Source organism: Pseudophryne corroboree, chromosome 2 (assembly GCF_028390025.1).
Source record: "Pseudophryne corroboree isolate aPseCor3 chromosome 2, aPseCor3.hap2, whole genome shotgun sequence".
Classification (NCBI taxonomy): domain Eukaryota; kingdom Metazoa; phylum Chordata; class Amphibia; order Anura; family Myobatrachidae; genus Pseudophryne; species Pseudophryne corroboree.
In genome coordinates, this window is record NC_086445.1 from 66,472,832 (window position 1) to 66,491,295 (window position 18,464).

The 18,464-nt window shown below is 41.1% G+C and overlaps 1 protein-coding gene across 6 annotated transcripts in view; it reads left to right on the forward strand.

Annotated features, from left to right (window-relative positions):
* Positions 1–18,464, forward strand: part of GRM5 (glutamate metabotropic receptor 5) — a 634,815-nt gene that overhangs the window by 570,275 nt on the left and 46,076 nt on the right. For 2 of the 6 annotated variants that reach the window (XM_063951395.1, XM_063951394.1), the window contains exon 10: positions 5,642–14,471. The exons of 1 other annotated variant lie outside the window; for it this stretch is intronic. In XM_063951395.1, the coding sequence (XP_063807465.1) occupies positions 5,642–6,461 (820 nt within the window). In that variant the 3' untranslated portion in view covers positions 6,462–14,471. Of the gene's footprint in view, positions 1–5,641; positions 14,473–18,464 lie in introns of those variants that run through there. 3 more of the 6 variants (XM_063951397.1, XM_063951399.1, XM_063951396.1) reach the window with 3 other exon arrangements.

Genomic DNA, 18,464 nt, shown 5'->3' on the forward strand with positions numbered 1-18,464 from the left:
TGCTAAAGCGCTCGAAAAATGAGCATGAAACGGCACATCCCATCTGCAGACATTTGTCGATGAAATACTCCGCCCCAATCCGGAAACCCATAAAACGGAATGAGTCCGGATGCAATGGCAGCAATCTAAAGGCTGACTCAACATCAATCTTAGCCATGAGGGCCCCGCTCCCGTAGCTGCGGACCATCTCTAGCGCCTCGTCAAATGACTGATACACCACCGAGCAATGGGCCGGTGGTATTGCGTCGTTGACCGATGCCCCCGGCGGGTAAGAGAGATGCTGGATGAGCCGAAAAGCGCCTGGAGTCTTCTTCGGTACCACCCCGACCGGGGAGATGACCAAGTCATCCACCGGGGGTGACCTAAACGGCCCCTCCATCCTGCCCAACCTGACCTCCTTATCCACGTTCTCCCGCAGCACAGCCGGCAAGGCTCGGGCAGACTGGAGGTTCCTCTGCGCGCGCACGGACACTTCGCTCGCAACAGGCAAGCGAAAACCAAACTGAAAACCGTCTAACAAAAATTTTGCATCCCTTTTATTCGGATACAAATCCAACCACTTGCCCATCGTTTCCAGCTTAACTGGCGTTGGGGCTCTGCCGAGCGGTCCCGCTCGCGGCCTGCTTAGGGTACGCTTGTTTTCCCCGATTTCCCTGTCGACCACCTTTGAAACAAGAGGAGGCTGGGTGGGCTCCTCCACACTGCTGGCAGGAGTGACGAAAACGACACTGCTTGCCAAAGGAACAAGCTCCGCTGTTAAAAGCGAAGCATTTCCCTCGTGGGGCAGACCGCCCGCCCACGCGAACGGCCGATCCGCCTGTCCTGGCAAATCCTCCATCCGCGCCTGACCCCTGGGCTGATGACCCTGCGCGACGCCCACCTGCTCCCTGTTTCTGGGGTTCTTCCTCCTGCTGCGAGGCCCGGGTCACTTTGAGCCATACCTCCACGTCCTTGAACCCAAAATCCATGACCCTTAGCCCGTCCTGTTTCTCCCGAAACTCTTGGTCATACCGGCGCCATTCCGCGCCCGAGGACGTGCGCTGCATGTCATGAATGAGATGCAGGTACCGGATAATATTCATGTGTTCCTCCGACCTATCCTCTAAATAGCATGCCGCAAAGACCCAGAAACCGGCCAGCCAATTATCAAAAGACCGGAAAACCTCTGTCCCCATGCCCTTCTTAGCGGCCGCCGCTTTGTAATCCTTCTTCATGGCCTTAGTCAAAACGAATAAGTCCACGAAGTCACCCCTACGTATCTTCTTGCGGCAGCTGTCTCGCAGCCCCCGCATAACCGCGGTGTACTCGCAGCGCACTACCCCAGGAAGATCGCGCCGCTTCTTTGCCCTACGCTCTTCCTCGCTAACTCGCTTGCGCCGCTTACGCCTCTTCTGCTGTTTCGCTGCCCGCTTGGCAAATTTTGCCGCCTTCTTCTTTGCCCTAGAAGTACTGTCTACGTCGGACGCTTGCGACGACAGAGAAGAGGAAGAGGAGGAAGACGAGGAGCTATGCGAACTCGAACTCGTGGGGGAAATTGATCTAGACTGTGCCAACTCACCGGATGCCATCGACCTTTCCGACCTGGAATCCTCATTCTCCTCAGTCCAATCGTCGTCATCCATGAATCCTGCCAAATCCCCTTCTTCTCGGCCCTCTGTGAAAGACAAAGCAGAAGAGGGCCCGGCCCTTGCTTGCGGCGCACGCCGGGCCCCCCGTGTGGTATGCGCTGTGAGCGCGCGTCCCTGCCGCTCCTGGTCCGTACCTAGCTCCAGCTCCGCCGCGGCCGCCCCTAGCTCTCGGCAGGCTCGTGCCACCCGCTGCGCCGCTGAGGCCCTCCGCTTGCCAGACCCCCTGCCTCCTGTGGGCTGGCCGAGATCAGACATCGCCCTAGGGGAAGCCACTGCAGCTAACGGCCCCAAAGCCTCTACTACCGTGGCCAGAGCTGACGCTAGGGCCCCGGGAGGATCCCGCGTGCCACGACCCCCGTCAACGGCGCCCGAAGGACCACCGGCCCTTGCCTGGTCGCGAGCCCGCGCCCGCCGACCGGCCGATGTGACCCGGGGACCCGGCCCCTCCTGATCCGACGTGAAGGCAAGTGCCGTGAAGGCACAGCCTCCGGTGTGCGCACGCGCATGTTGCTCGCGGTCACCTCTTGTATTTCCTGTCGTGGCCCCCTCTCCTGGCGCCATCTCTCTCCGCCCAGCGCCGCCTACCAGAGGCAAGCGCTGCACCCCCCTTGTGTGCCCCCTCCCCCTGCCGGACTCCGGCATCCGGGGAGTCAAAAGGGGTGGCCGGTGCATTGGCGGCGCCGCTGCGCGCACACGTGCGCGGCCGGTGCCGTCCGGAGCGAGCGTGGGTGCGCGCGCACCCCGTGCGCGCGTCCCACCTCTTCCTGCCAACGAGCTCCCGGCCGGCGTCTCCTCCTCGGCCGCCGCGCGAGGCTCCTTCACAGGCCCCGCGCGGCGGCCGCCAGCTCCCCTTCCCGTCCTCTCCCCCCGCCCGGCACTAGCATTCGGCCGTGGCAAGGGAGGAGGGCTAGGATCTGCAACCGCCGAGCGCCCCCCCCGCGGCGCGCACGCCCGACACGATCCCGGACTCAGCGGCTCCCGGAGGGTATGGCCGCCGCCCGTCGATCCTCGGGCGGCCTGCAGGGACCCCTGGTACCCCACGCCGCCCTCGCCCGGCCGGTGTGACCGACTCGGCTCCCGGCGGCGAGCCCGACCGGGCCCTGCTTATGATGCCCGCGTCTGTGCTTGTTGGGGCCACGAGGGACGGAGCCCCGTCCCCCATGCCACCCACTGCCTCCTCAGGCCCCGCTCGACCGTCTGACCCACGGTATCTAGCCGGGGCCCGTAAAACGCGCTGGGGGCGGGCAGCCATAGCAGCAGGTAATAAGAAGGAGGAGAGGAGGAGTATTAACAAGCAAGTGGGGGTTACTCTGTGTAATATTTGCACAGTAAGTGAGAAAACAAAATTGTCTGCACTGCAGCACTCACCTAAAAGCAAATCCACCAAGAGAACTAAGATGGCCTCACCTCCCCTATATATATCAAACCCTCCCCCTAAAAAGGCTGTACTTTCCTAACAGCTAGGTCCACCCCTCCCCAGATGTTTAACTCTTTCCTTTCCTATGCAGTCAATTCTCTCTCCTTCTTTAAAAAGGAGGGGACATGGGTGTGCCAATACCGTCCACTCTGATTGGCAGGAGGGTTAATCATGGTGTAGTTTCCATAGAAACAAAACAAGCACCCAATCATCCTTGATCCTGCTTCACTATGGTGACCCCCTATAGGCCGTGGAGCCTAACAGGGATTTCCCCTGTACACCTGTGGGCCAGTCCGACCCTGATACCGCCGTCCATTCCCATATTTGCCCCATTTCAGAATATTTATATAGCACTTTTCTCCCAATAGAAAACAAAATGCTTTGCTCACAGCCTTGCAATCCCCTTCCATTTAAGACCGAGGTGTAAATTTCCTAAGATTCGTGTTTTGCCCAAGTTCAAACTCGGGTGGTTACGATCGTACATAGGTGTATTTTTGTTTAAAAATTCCAGTGATTTACTGAGCTCCCATGTTTGCTGGAATTGCGTTTTCCAATGGTGTATACAATCGTGTTTGGCTGCCAGGTTTGCCGGCAGCCAAACACTCCCAAACATGAAGCCCACACGGATTAGTGAGATCTGTGCAGTGCTACTCTGTGTAAAAGTTAAAGAAAGAGTTAAAAAAAACTACATGGGGTCCCCCCTCCCAAGCATAACCAGCCCCGGGCTCTTTGAGCCAATCCTGTTTCTAAAAATACAGGGAGGAAATTGCGAGAGGTCGTCCTGTATTAAAAGAATGAACACCAGGCTTTTGGGCTGGTCCTGGTTCCAAAAATACAGGGGGTAAAGGACATAGTGTTCCCCCCATATTTTTAAAACCAGCACTGGGCTCCACTAGCCAAGGAGGTAATGCCATAGTCAGGGGACACGTTTATCCAGGTCCCTGCAGCCGTAGCAATACCCCCAACTAGTCAACCCTGGTCGGTGTTCCCTGGTAGAGTGGGGAATCCCCCTCCATGTCATCAAAGGGCCTGGGCTATGCCCACCACCCATGGGCCATGGGAGGTGAATTCATAGCAATTGGGGGTAAAATTAAGAATTAATATTTTGTTTTACTGGTGGAACTACAGATCCCAGCAAGCCTCCACTGCATGCTGATACTTGGAGAATGACAAGTACTGTACCAGCATGCAGGGCATTAAAAGGCCCGCTGGTATCTGTAGTCCCACTAGTAAAACAAATATTACAATAGAGACACTACATGGACACTGTACAAAGTACAACTTTAATAAAACACCTTTTCACACTCACACTTATATACAGTACATACACGCACTCACTCACACATACCTACCTACCATTCCGCATAGCCCTTTGGTCCCCTTCTTCGGTAGTAATCTATATGTAACCTATAAAAAAAAAAAAGATTAAAAAATAATAATCACCTATTTCCTGTGTAGATCGTTCCTCTTCAGTCCATGTAGGCATCCTAGGGGTAAAATATAAAAAAAATAAAAAAGTGATCCAGTGGCTAGGGGAAATCAATACACATAGATCCCCTTCCCAAATGTCGGGCCTCCACATAACATCTGTCACTTGGCGACCCACCAGTCAATCTGGGATTACCACATAGTACTGGCGTCTCATTGATCTATTTGCTGTTATTGACCAATAACTTTTGTCGACATAGTGTATACATACAGTATGGTAATAATTTTCTGCCATAGTTTGAGTTACACATACAACAGAGATGTCATTGCCAAGGGCAGTTTAAGAGAGACGAGGGCCCTTCTGTAGAATCCGTGCAGGCTTCCTCCTTTCTGGCTGCAGAGTAGAATCTGGCTTTGTGCCCATGCTGGGTTGCCGTCAACTTCTCTTTCTGCGCATGTGCAGTTCTCCAGGAAAATGTCAGCAACCTCATTTTCCCGGGAAACTGTTGTTCTGCAGCACCGGCCAATGCAGGACTCTGGAGAGGTAAGGATAATTATATGGGTGCAGTGTGGGCCCCCCTGGCACGTGACCCTGCAACCATTATACAGTAGATACGCAAACGGTCAGTGCTTAGTAATAAACAAGCAATGAGCAAATAGATTATTGCGTAGAGTACCATTAAACATACAGAACAGAGTTGGAGTAGAAACGTTTATTTACATGAGTGGTGGGGTGGACCACAATTTAGCCAATCTTCGAAATGCAATTTAAAATTATAGGTGGCAAGCATTTGGGTGCAGATTGCAAAAACATGTAGTGCTTGCCCTGTATGCAAAAATGTAGAAACCCTTACAGTTCTGCAAGGTTTGCACAGCTGCAAATTCTACACATGGGCAAGATTTGTACCTACCTTTAAAGCAGCCCCATAAAGCTTTATAACGTAACATGGTATATAATACGAAAAAAAATCTGGATTACTACAATGAAGACAAAGTCAAAATGACAAAAAATATTTTAAACAATGTTTTCGAGAAATAAAAAAGGCATCGTAGGGTTTTTCCAAAAACAATAAAAATCCCAAATTTCAATAATAAGTTAAAAGAACCAAAATAGTAAATTTTAGAAGGATTTTACATTCTCACACTAAACTTCTCACATTTATTCTAGCTCTAATGGAAAATCGGTAACTTGGGCACAAAATGAGAAGACCAGTAGGGGCCACCATCTTTGGCAGCGCCTTTCTGTCCATGTCAAGAAGAAGGATAGTACAAATCAAACAGCCGTTATAAAGCCCTTCTCTAAAGGCAGTACAGAAAACAGATATATCAGCACTTCCTTCCCAGACTCCAGTGCCAAAATGCTGTATGACGTTTCTGAGGCAGAAGAACATTATCCGGTACAGTACCGACCGCAGACTCCTTCTCCAATCAGCACTGTAAGCCAGAGAGCTGCTTCAGTAACCCGGACAGATGATGACATCCCTTCCTTTCACTCAGACACCGCCCAACGAAGTGGCTCTTCTCAAGGTTCTTTGATGGACCAAATCAGTAATGTTGTTACCAGATTCACTGCCAACATCAGTGAGCTAAACTCCATGATGCTGTCGGCCAACACCCAAGGAACCATGGTGCCCACCCCTCTATGTTCTTCCTACCTGATTCCAAGGGAGATCCAACTTCCAACAGCTATGACCACCTTTGCAGAGATCCAGCCGGCCCCTGCTATTGAATTTAACGGTGGGTCACTTTCTGCCAGAAAGTCATCTTCTGACAGCGTCAAAAATAGCACTTCAGAAGCACCAGTAGTAAAGCAAGATGTGGAGGAGTTAGTGGCTTTAACGCCTCCTTCTCCTTTTAGAGACTCCACTGACTCAGACAGCACCTCCCCTAGCTCCCCAGTATCTGAATCAGCTCTATGTACCCCATCATCTCCTAAATATGACAACTTAATCTTGAGAGACTACTCTCAAAGCTCCTCTTCATTGTGAATGTAACTTATACTAGTTGGATATCAACTGTTGGCAGTATGTAAAGATGATTTGGGGGAGGGTGTCACAGATGTTGTTAGCGCAGATGTAAACCATCCCCATGTTGGCAGCTGATGCGTGGCAAATACTTCTTTATGGCAGCATCAGATGTACAGGTCCACTTTCCCAAGCAGTACAGTCGTTATTAAAGTGGCCTTAAAATATGGTCCTTTTAAGAAACACTGCTTAAACTTGAGGCCTGTTAAGGAGTCGAACATAAGTGCAGGAGTCTATTCTAAGTGCTCTGATTTAATTTAAAGGGGGCTGTTTTGAGAAATATTGTGAACAGAGTGGATTGTAATCAGCTGTAAAATATATTTGTCTTGTTTTGCTTTTGATTCTCTTCCCAGAAGTGAACCTTGATCTTTTATCAAGATTAGAAGACCAAACATGAATGTACATTTTCTAAGAACTCAAAAATCTGGGACCAAAATGGCAGGCATTTTTCTATGAAGAAACTATAACACAAAATATAACAACAACAAAAAAGTATCAAAAATCTGATACACAACAGGCATAGCTGACTCTCTGCAGTAAGTGACTGTATTACATAGGGCACAACATGCAACGTTGTCTATGTTTTTTTGTATTTCTTTGTCAATCCGTAACTTTTAATCCATTTAAAAAAAAAACATGAGACTGAAATTTACTAGCAATGAAATATATTGTCTATTTCACCGTGTTGCCGACAATACTAAAGTAGCAAAAAATATTTTTTGGAGTACTGTTTTGTAATTACCCTCATAAGGGCAAGTTGTTTTGGTGAATATAATATTTATAGCAGAATTGTTTAATTACGGTGTTACTGCATCCCTATGTGTTGAATGCTTTTTTTTTCTAAATGATTTTTTTATGACAAAAAATATTTGTGTTTCATTGCTTTTTGCATGTAAAAAAAAATCAAAATCAAAAACAAACTCAATGCTACTTAAATAAATATTAAGTACTGATACTGTAGTAGTATAGAATTTAATAAACGGTGTCAAAGCCTTGAATAAGTAAATTTAGCATTACCAGAAAGCCATGCTTTTATGTGGCTTGGTTGTTTGTATATTATTTCAACCATGAACTGTGACTGAATTTGGTTTTCAAAGCAATACAAAATAAGGTCTACATTTTCAGTAAATCATTTTTTTGTCCTTAATATATGAAAAATACAAATATGTTTGGCTATCATTTATTGAAAGTCTATTATTTTCTTTATGTAAAGAAACAGTGGAATTATGCTAGAAAGTCAAAGTGAATCAATGAATGAATTACATGATATGAAAAATATACATATATAATTCCTGAGAAATATATTGATTTATCACAGCTATCCTCAGGTGCCAAATATAAAAATAAAATGGATAGTGTTTTAAAGATATCATTATTTAATTGCAAGTGATGCCTATTGACAGTGGTACCAGCCTTATGAGAATGTAGCCTTACAAGCCAGAATTTTAGATAAGTGTCATAAAAATGAGCATAAATATATATATATATATATATATATATATATATAATATATGTGATTATGTGAATAATTCAAGCTATAAGCACATTAGTTCCCTAAAGTATATGGTAGATGTCATCTACACACAGTGAAGATCATTCTGTAGGCTGAACCAATATTAATGAGAATGAAAACTTGCTTCAGTGATATCACCCATTCTTCTTGAATTTATATTGTAAAGTCTAATAAAATATTTGTTTTGCCCACAGAATGTCTACCTTCACTGTATGTGTATGAAGGTGGAGGGTATAAATACGATTACTGTGAATTTATATTTTATCATACATTCCAAGAGCATATCTATAAATGCAGCAGATATATTGTATATGACTGAAAAATATCAAATTGTACTGTATTGTCCATTAATGTCATTATTTGTATTAAAGAGTTATCATTTTCATAAAAAATATTTTAGAAGTAGGTTTTAACCTCTAAAATTACTAAAAGTAAATTAGCAATCCATAAGGAAAGAAAAAATTTTGTTTTACATTTTTAAGATATATATAAAAGCCTTGATTATACAAACAGCTTGAGAAATAGTTAATTCAGGTAGGAAAGAAACACTACATCCAGTAGAATAGAGTTTTAGATACTGTAGGTTGACAAACTTCCAGGATAATAGCAATAATTAGTAATTAGAAAAACTAACTTTTATAATAAAATCAGTATTAAAACTAAAAAATTGGCAAGGGGTTATACCTACATAATGGATTTGTCAAGTTTGCAATTATGATAGTGCAATAGTACATTTTTTCTCGCAAATAACATTTGGGATAAATACATTATTGTAGACTTGCACTTATATTGGGCAATAGATGGCTATGGAATTTTAACAATTTTAAAATCAACTTATTAGTTATGGGAACCACAATTGTTTATAGATCTATGGATCTTATATGGCTCCAAATCGGCTTCTACTGTACTATAAAATGTTTAAAAATGCAGATTATACCTTAACTGAAATAGTTTTATATTCTGGTTCAGTCAAAAATTGTTTAGCATATATTTTTTTTTATTTTGAATTTCATATAAAAAATTAAGGAAGATGATGAGAAATGGAAGACTTACACTTATTAATACCGTAAGACTAGAAGAAAACAAATTCCATTCTAAACGCTGGAATCCATATTCAATGGGAGAGAGAAAACATTTATAGATTTGATACTTATTGATTTTTTTTATTAAACCTTCAAATTACATAGTCATGTTGGTGATCCTAATACAAATTTAGATGCAGGATTTAATGTACGTAAGGATATTTGAGATAAATTGGAAATAGCTTCAATCAGAATTTTGCTTTTTCCCTGAGTCATACCTATAAAAAGGAGTGTTTAAATCTAGAAGCTTGATAACTCATCAACTTTTATATCTTTGTAACTATATAAGTGCAAAGGAAAAGGCAAATTCTTTGGGGGGGGGAAATTACAAATATCAAAAATTCATATCTTAAGACATTTTTTAGTTCTTGCTGTTTGTATATTTTTCCATTATATGGAACCCTGGACACAATTTAATCATATTTGTAGGCTTTTAAAGTTTGAGTGTTAAAAGATACAGTCCAAATAGATAAAAAAAAATGCAATTAACATACAAATACAATAAAAAAAAACTTGCAATAATCACTTTTCTTATTCCCCCCCCCCCCCCCTATTAATGCAAAGTAAAATCTATTAAAAGCCATGCCGTCTTCATTGATTTGTTCACATTATACATGTAGATTATCATATTGGTGCTACTGATTTGAGTTTGAAATAGCGATCATTTGTTTGACGCAGGCATTGGTATGACAATACATTTAAGAAGCACAAATTTGCAACCATCTATGTGAACTTTATTAATGGAACGTTGTGCTGACAACTAGGAGCTGGTTACACCATTCAGGTGTCAGGGGCCATGTTTGGTTCTCACCTCATACAATCACACTCTGTACAAATTGTAAGTAACAGGAAACAACATAATAAATCTCCCTGTATGGGAAACAACCTAAAAGTTGGACATCACTCATGTACAGGAGTCAATTGGAAATAAATGTGCTGGCTTTTGCAGTCTCTCCAGCTCAGCTAGTGATCTGTACCCTTTACACAGGGCAATAATGAGAAGCTTGGCTTATTGGCAACAAGACTGGAGTGGATAGAGTTGCATGACCAAAATGTATGACCATCTTGCCAGGGGCTGGAAGAGCAATTGCAGTCAGAGGGATAAGTACTCAGCACTGGCCTTTGAGCATTGATTGACCTATCGTTAGGTGATTTAACTAAAGGTATAAAACACAGGTTGATTTATCAAAAAGGGGGGGATACCCTACTAAAGTAAACAGTTGGTTTTACCAGTGAAAGGGCTTGGTTTCGTTTTACCTTATATACAGTATTAATAGAATTTTCACTCGTGATGACCCATTAGTGCAGCCTATATACTGTATACAGCATTGAGATGGGGACTCAAGATTTGAGAACAGTGGTGCTAATGAGATATAATGGTGTCCTTATATTTAAAAAGTAGCAAAAGAAAAAAAAATAAACTTTATTAATTTAAACAAATTTAATTTAAATTAAAAAAACTTTTCATATAATAATATTATTACATATTATATTAGTTATTTTTAAATATTCTGCAGCTAAAATCCTGTGTTAACATTAAAAGATAAATAAACTGAACATATACTTACCTACATAGAAACTATTAGAATTTACTTATCACTTCCTTGTTTTTTTTCTATTTACTATTCACTTGTCTTCTCTCTCTCTCTCTCTCTCCCCCCTTTTTTTTTTAATGTCTAGCTCTCATTTATCTATTTCTCTTTTTCTGTTTTTATTTTCCATTTTTTTTCTCCTGTACGGACACGTCAATCACAATATTGGTTCTATCCATAGAATCCCAGGGGCTCTATAGAATCACATTCTGTTTCAGTTACTGATGTGGCAGTGCTGGCTGCGCATACGCTGTCCAGAGTCGCATAATGTACAAAATTGCCAAATGTCAGTGTATTTTATGTTCATGCCATATGCTTCTTTGTTTAACAAGGATACAAAATGTAAATGTCATAGATACAATTGTGTGTATACTGTATATACTGTAAAAAAAATAGCCTTTATTCTAACCCTTCCCTTCCGCAATCATAGATGTGTCCAGTTACATCTAGCCTCCTGGTACATTAAACAGTCCTTCTAGTCTTGTCATGCTGTGGCATAACTTGGTAGCACCAAGCATCTTCTGTGCAATTTTTTCCATTAAAACGTGTCTTTTTCGCATTGCTATGTGAATAGGATGCACAGGCAGCTTATGCTGATTAAAATGATATGCTGCATGCCTATATTCTGTGTGGAACTGCGATTCTATCTGCCTCCGAAATGGTATGTAAAAATGTATGCTAGTAAAAATTGTAACATACCATTCTGTATGCAGATACAGACGCAGGAGCACACAGAATATAGACATGCCACATATCATTTTAATCAGCAGAGTCTGCATGTGTGTCCTATCCGCATAGTGATGTGAATAAGACGCCCGATGCTAACGGAGTTGCATGGGACATGTCAGCTCACTCATGCCACGCATCTCCCGCTGCATGGCGTATTGAGGACACATCAGTAACTCTACATCCTAAATCTCACCCTGCACCTAGCTGTAATCCCATATACTACATTTGCACCAGAAAATGTCTTACACAGATCTAAATACAATTTTGCATATATGCTGATGAATTTACTAAGAGAGTTCTATTTGAAATTGGATGTTGCCCATAGCAACCAACCAGATTCTACTTCTCATTTATCTTGCACCTTCTAGAACATAATACCTGGAAACTGATTGGCTGCTAAGGGCAACATCCCATTTTAAATAGAACTCCTATTTTAGTAAATTTACCCCTCAGTGTGCACAAGCGCTTATTCGAATTTCCCAAATTCTGATAATGCAAGTCATCCACACCGAGTGTCATTTGTTCCAATTGGAGTATAAACTAAAATGTTTTCTTAACTTTATATTGTTCTCTTGAGAACGTTTAATACAATGTTCTTTTGCTATTACAGCTTAACTACGCACACTTTGCAATGGGCAGAGGGAGCAGCATATAGAGAGTACAGAGAGAAACAAACTATTATTAATATATACAATGCATTGGAAATTATTTCAAAGCACAAAACAGCATCAATTATCATTGGTGGCACCATACAGCTTGATTTGCAACTAAAGCAAGGAGTTTAAGGAGCAAGGTGCTACTTGCTACGTATGGATTGTGTAGAGGTTTGCAGGACAGTGCAAAAGTAAGATTTAACTTTCCGTAGCTAGATTATTGAATTGAGATAAAGCAGCGGTGGGGTCGGATATAAGGGGTATTAGAGGCACACAGCCCTTTTCACTCTGCAACATGATTTTAGATATGCACTAGGTCAGGTCTGCCCTATTATTTGAATAGGACGCATATCTAGGCTTTCTTTAACCAATGTAAAATCTTCAATCGTTCTGGTATGCCCTCACTTTCATGAGTAAAATGTAATGGGTTGATTCTAATGTGATAGGAGATGTAACATTAACACTTTTATACTTTGTACCTCTTGCGATTTTTCTAGCTTGTAGCAAACCCAGACACACGTAGTTTGTGGAGGTGTCTCCTAGGAGCAGAGAGTACATCACAACGCGTTTTGCCATGCACGATCAGTGTACTTCACAAATGAGGACCACTGTGTTTTTGAATGATAAATCTTTCTAAGACATTCAAAACTAATTTCCATTAGACTATTCTTCAGAGGTTCATTATAAGTGTATTCCTATAAATTGCTAAATTATAATTGCAATTATTATGACATTTTAATTATCATTGTATATTGGTTGTCATTTATCTATGAAGCCAGTAGGTAGTCTTAAGCAGTTATACAAGCAAACCAATACATTTACTCACTAGTACTACTAGTGAAATACAAACCATTATTTTCCGATACTTATGTTGTCAACAAAAAATATACAAATATGGGAATAACATAGTCTCCCTAATCAACTCCTCAGGGGATATTTACTAAAAGTCGATTTGGGTAAATTTTTATCAATATTTTAGTCGATCTTTGTCCAATTATTGATAGTTTTGGAGTTTCAGGGTCGAAATTACATTTACTAACAGAGGATTTTTGACACAGTTTAAAATTAAAAAAAAAATCATCTATCAGTAAATGTGGGATTTAGACCCTAAAAATACAACATCGACCAAACATCGATCCAAAATCAACCCAGATCGATTTTTAGTAAATATACCCCTAAATCCCACATTTACTAAAAGATGATTTTGGAATTATTTTTTTTAAATGATGTAAAAAATCATCTGCTAGTAAATGTGTGATTTAGACCCTGAAACACAAAATCGATCAAAAATCGACCAAACATTGACAAAAAAAAACTTTGTTCAAAATCGACCCAAATCAACTTTTAGTAAATATACCCCATAATGCCCTGGACTGTCCTAAAAAATTGGGATAGAGGGAATTAGTATACCTCCATTAAAAACTTAATTCCATTATTTGAGCCCTCCAAATAACCTAAATTAATATAAAAATATTGTAGCGTCATATGTCAATGGTAAAATTAGCACTACAGAGAAGGGCATTGGTGTAGAATACAAGATTAGAAATGCACATTTTATCAATGAAACAGCTGTGATTTTTATTGTCGCACCACTCACTGTTGATAAAATAAAATAGCTCTGTGTACTATTTAATCCGGTAAATATGGCTGCCTGAAAAGTGTTGCTTAGCTTATAGTACTAATATTTTTGTGTCTACCTATTGATCAGTTCAACATCAGTTTTCCAAATTCCTGACATGCTCATAATACTGTGAAACAATGACAAGAGAAAAAGTATATTTAAACTAATGGAGTGATGTATATAAGGTGTCCGTGTCGTCCGTAATCAGTAATAAAAACTATACATGCAAGTAGATAAATAACCTACCAAACATGAGCATATACACTATAGTATACCATGTAAGACATCATAATTCTTGGAACCCAGGTGAGATAATGATTACGAGTCCCATGTATGTGTCTAGATTCATTGTGCCAATACTACATCATTTTTTGTGGGCTAAAAGTGCTTGTAATTTATTTGCAAACAAATACTGTGTTAATAAGAAAAAAAAAATCTAAAAAATTGTGAATAATGGTTCTCTTTAATTTTGCTGCTGCTTCTGACATAAAATAGAGAATGTATTGTTTTATTTCGATGTTTAATGATGATGATAATGTTTTCATAAGATGTACAAATTGCTTTATTTAGCTTTGTATCTGTAAAGAAATTGTAATTTATTTTGAAAGAAAAAAAGAGAAAATTTAAATACAATGCCTGTTTTTTTCCCCACTTTATTTTATGTTATAATTGTGTTTTTGGTGTCAGGTACATTTTTGGACATTATTAAAAATATGTGATACAAATGGAGGCTTTTTATTACTCATTTGAAAACAAATAGATTGATAAGCCTGGTGTAATGGGAGGATGTTGGTGCAATAAACCGCCGTGGGAAGTATAAATTATGGCACAATAAAATGCAAATTGTTGTTATTGAAGTATTTGCTACTTTCTAGCAGAAAATCACATTTTAATATATATTATAAATAATATATTAATATTGTTTGCTTACTATAGATCAGCGGTTCCCAACTTTTTTTTTATCTCCCGTACCCCTTGATTAGGCTTTTCATCTAAGAGTACCCCCTCGTCTCATCCCCCCCACCCATTCGTCCTCGCCAGAAAGTTTAGTTTTTGTTAGGTAGTAATGTTCTTAGGTTAGCTAAATAATCAAACGACTCTTTAATGACATTTATAGGCTTTTAGTTTTGATTTTACATTTTACAATTTAACAAAAAAATTTTTTTGCAGCCTAACTTAAAATCAAAAACAGTATTACACGTACAAGTTTTACCTTGATATACATGTCTTCTAAGTTGATTGAGCAACTTCCATTATGTGTATACATTCACTGACCCATTGGTGAGTGAGACAGGCTGTGAAATGCTATCCGTTTGAATGGTCGATAGTTATTAGGTTGACAGCCATTTGATCGACATTGACATGGTTGAGACATGGACAAATGGTAGACACATGAAAATGGTTGACACATGACAGGTCGACACATGAAAAGTTCGGCAAGTTTTGTTTTAAAAAAATAGATTTTAACATTTTTAATACTTTACTATCCACGTGCACTACGATTGTGAATAGCATACATGCAGCCGCAGCGGTGTGACCTGGCATCCGGTGTCCTCCATGCACGACTGCGCTGGGTCACGCATCCGCCATTACAGGCTTCGATTTGAAGTAGCCCTCTGCAGTCCGGCGCGTACCCCCAGGGGTACGCATACCACGGGTTGGGAACCGCTGCTATAGATTACAGCCATAGCACAAAAAGATTGTAGTCTGAGAGCATTAAGAGTAGAGGGGGCATGTGTGCAGTCTCCATCTGGGCCCCCTCCTCTCTAGCGGACAGCTCAGTAGACTCTAAGCACTAGGGTTGCTAGCGCTGTCCCAGAATGTAGTGCACATGAGCACGTCTCCAGGAAAATGACATGGTGGCCATTTTCCCAGTGATGTTCCTACTGCGCATGTGCGAAACACTTGGAAAATTGCCACCACGCCATTTTCCCAGTGATTTGTGGCCCCCATTGTAGATACATCAGAGTCTGAGTGTACAGATTCAATTTTCTTATGTGTTCATATATCTTTCTAAACATTTTAGTAAATTGATACAAATTTGGCTATATAAATGTTACCAAAGCATGCCTAAATACCATATCCAAAATCTGAACTCTATATCAGAACTTGTAGGGGGAGGTGTGACACCACAATATCTGACTGCGCACATTACTGGTTTTTACGTTAGCCAAACATTTCTAACTTTTATGCGTTCCTCTTTGGGGTGCAAGGGAAATTAGCGATGTTACTGGTTGCAATGTGCCTTTGCCTGATCATTCTAGCTATCATATACAGTAGAATTGGGCAAGCAACCGTTGCTGCCAGTTGGCCATTGTCAATGCTTCAGCAATTATACTGCAAAATAGAAAATATTGCAGAGAAGCAGATGACCTTAAATGTTGTTTAATCTTTTGGAGGCCATCACCTAGCATCGAGTGTTAGGTAGGTCTCACAAAGAGTGGCTGACAGCCAAGCCTGCTAACTTGTAGTTGTGGCAATTGCTAACACAAATAGTCAATGCATGTCTTGCCATGATATAAAGCACTTGAGGCATGTGCTTGCTGGAGCATACTCAGATGTGTCATCATCATCATCTACACAAGCTAAACAGTGCTGTTATATAAGAGGATTCTTCATATCAATGTCGCTTCTACTACTGACATGAAGACTGTCTCTTACAAAAAAAATAAATGACATTTACTGTCACTTACTGTCCAGTTCTGACTCTCCTATCTCACACAGCAGAAATTCTTCTTGGGAAAATCTTTTGGGTTTGTATAAACTATTTTCAGAAACATGGTAGATCTCATTTAATTATGACCATCCTGTCAGTCAATCATTGATGTTTGCTTTTCCAGTGTGGCCTATTGCTAGCACACCTTCCCACACCCATAAAGTTCCTCAAGAGTGTCTTTGAAATTTTTTTAGTGTTGAGCACATGCCTGTAGTATGTTTTCTAGTAAGGACGCTCCTTAATGATTTATGTATTTGTTCTGGGTGCTAGAGTAACAGGTGTGTGGACTTTCTTCCATTTGTTTCTTGGTTAGGAGGACAATTTCACTTTTAGATACCTTACTGAGATTTCTGAACTACAGGCTTAGCAGCTCCTGAAGCAGACCCAGCACTCACATCCAGAACTGGTGCAGCAACAAAGGGATAATATTGAATTTGATCAACCTTTTTTTACAGCTCCACCATATCAGTCCATGTCCTGATTGGAGCTTAAAGACTGAGGGGTCTATTCATGAAGCAGTGAAAAGTGTGGAGAAGTGAGCCAGGGGAGACATTGCCCATGGCAACCAATCAGCATTGAAGTAACATTTATAATTTGCATACTGTACAATTGTATGGAGAAGCTGATTGGTTGCCATGGGCAACTTCTCCACAGGCTCACATCTCCACTTTTTTCGCTGCTTCATGAATAGACCCCTAAATTATTTAAGTGCACACTAGGGTTATTTTTGTCAGAATCCAAGTAGCCTAATAGTATGTTTTTGAAGTGTGGGAGCAAACTTGCTCAAACAAGGGGAGAACATGCCAACTCCACACCAATGGGCCATGACCAGGAATGGAACTCATGATCTCAGTGCTGTGAGGCAGTAATGCAAACCACTGTGCCACCATGTTGCTCACACACAGTACAGTATATTGATTATGTGACATAACATGTCAAGTCTGGCTCTAACATGTCTAGCATGCATAACTGTTTATAATTAACATTTGTTTGGTTCTGATTTTACGAAAGAGGGTGAAATACCCTTAAAAAAATCTTAATTAGAAAAGCAAAAATCTATTAAGGTTCCTTTTAATTAACATAGAATTCAATGATCACAAACCTTCTCAGGGTAGACATCCCCATGATGGCCATCTTGAAAAAAACAAATACTTTGGTGAGTCCTACAAGCTTCTCACTTATGGAAAACTATCACAACAGGCAAGAGGGTCTGTGGGGTCTATTTACTAAGCCTTGGTGGAGATAAAGTACCTGCCAACCAGCTCCTGTCATTTTTCAAACCCAGCCTATGACATGGAGGTTAGGAGCTGATTGGTTGGTGCTTTATTTCTGTCAACTTTATCGCCATCCAAGGCTTAGTAAATAGACCCCTAAGAGTAATAATGGTCATTACATCTCAAAGGTTTCCTCTTGAAGGAGGCCTTAGTAAAACGTGTAGATTTGAAAACAGAATTTGCAGAACACACGTTAGGTGTGACTAAGTCTTATAATTCCATTCCAAAGTTATGTGGCTTCATCAGACCAGTTCTAGATGCCAAAACTTTAAAAACATTTACTAAAAAAAAGGAAAAAAAAGGTTTTGTGAAGATTTTACAGACTCGCAACACCTCATAAAACAAGACTTTTCTGTATCAAGATAGACCTAATGTATACATTTTATGTGATAAGGACAGCCAAAGTCCCAGGTGAGGGAGAAGCCAGATCTGTAGTACCATTGAGTGGTCAAGGTGTTTGGCCTCTCCAATTCTCCATTCTCGCTGCAAAGGTAATGAGGGCTGCATTGCTCGTATTCATCAAAAAGTGCTAACATGACTCACATACATATTCGACATGGTCATTTTCAAGACAGAGAATGCATTCTCGTTATTGGAACCAATACTGGGTATTACTGTGTCACAGGGTACTTGCAGGGTTGCTACAGGTTGGTGGTCCAGGACCAAATCAAATTATTTATAGTCCATGTGATAGACAAAACCAATGATGGTGGCTGCCAATCATAAAATAAGTGGACAAACAGAAGAACAACCCTGTCCACCACCACCACATAACGGAGCCTAATGA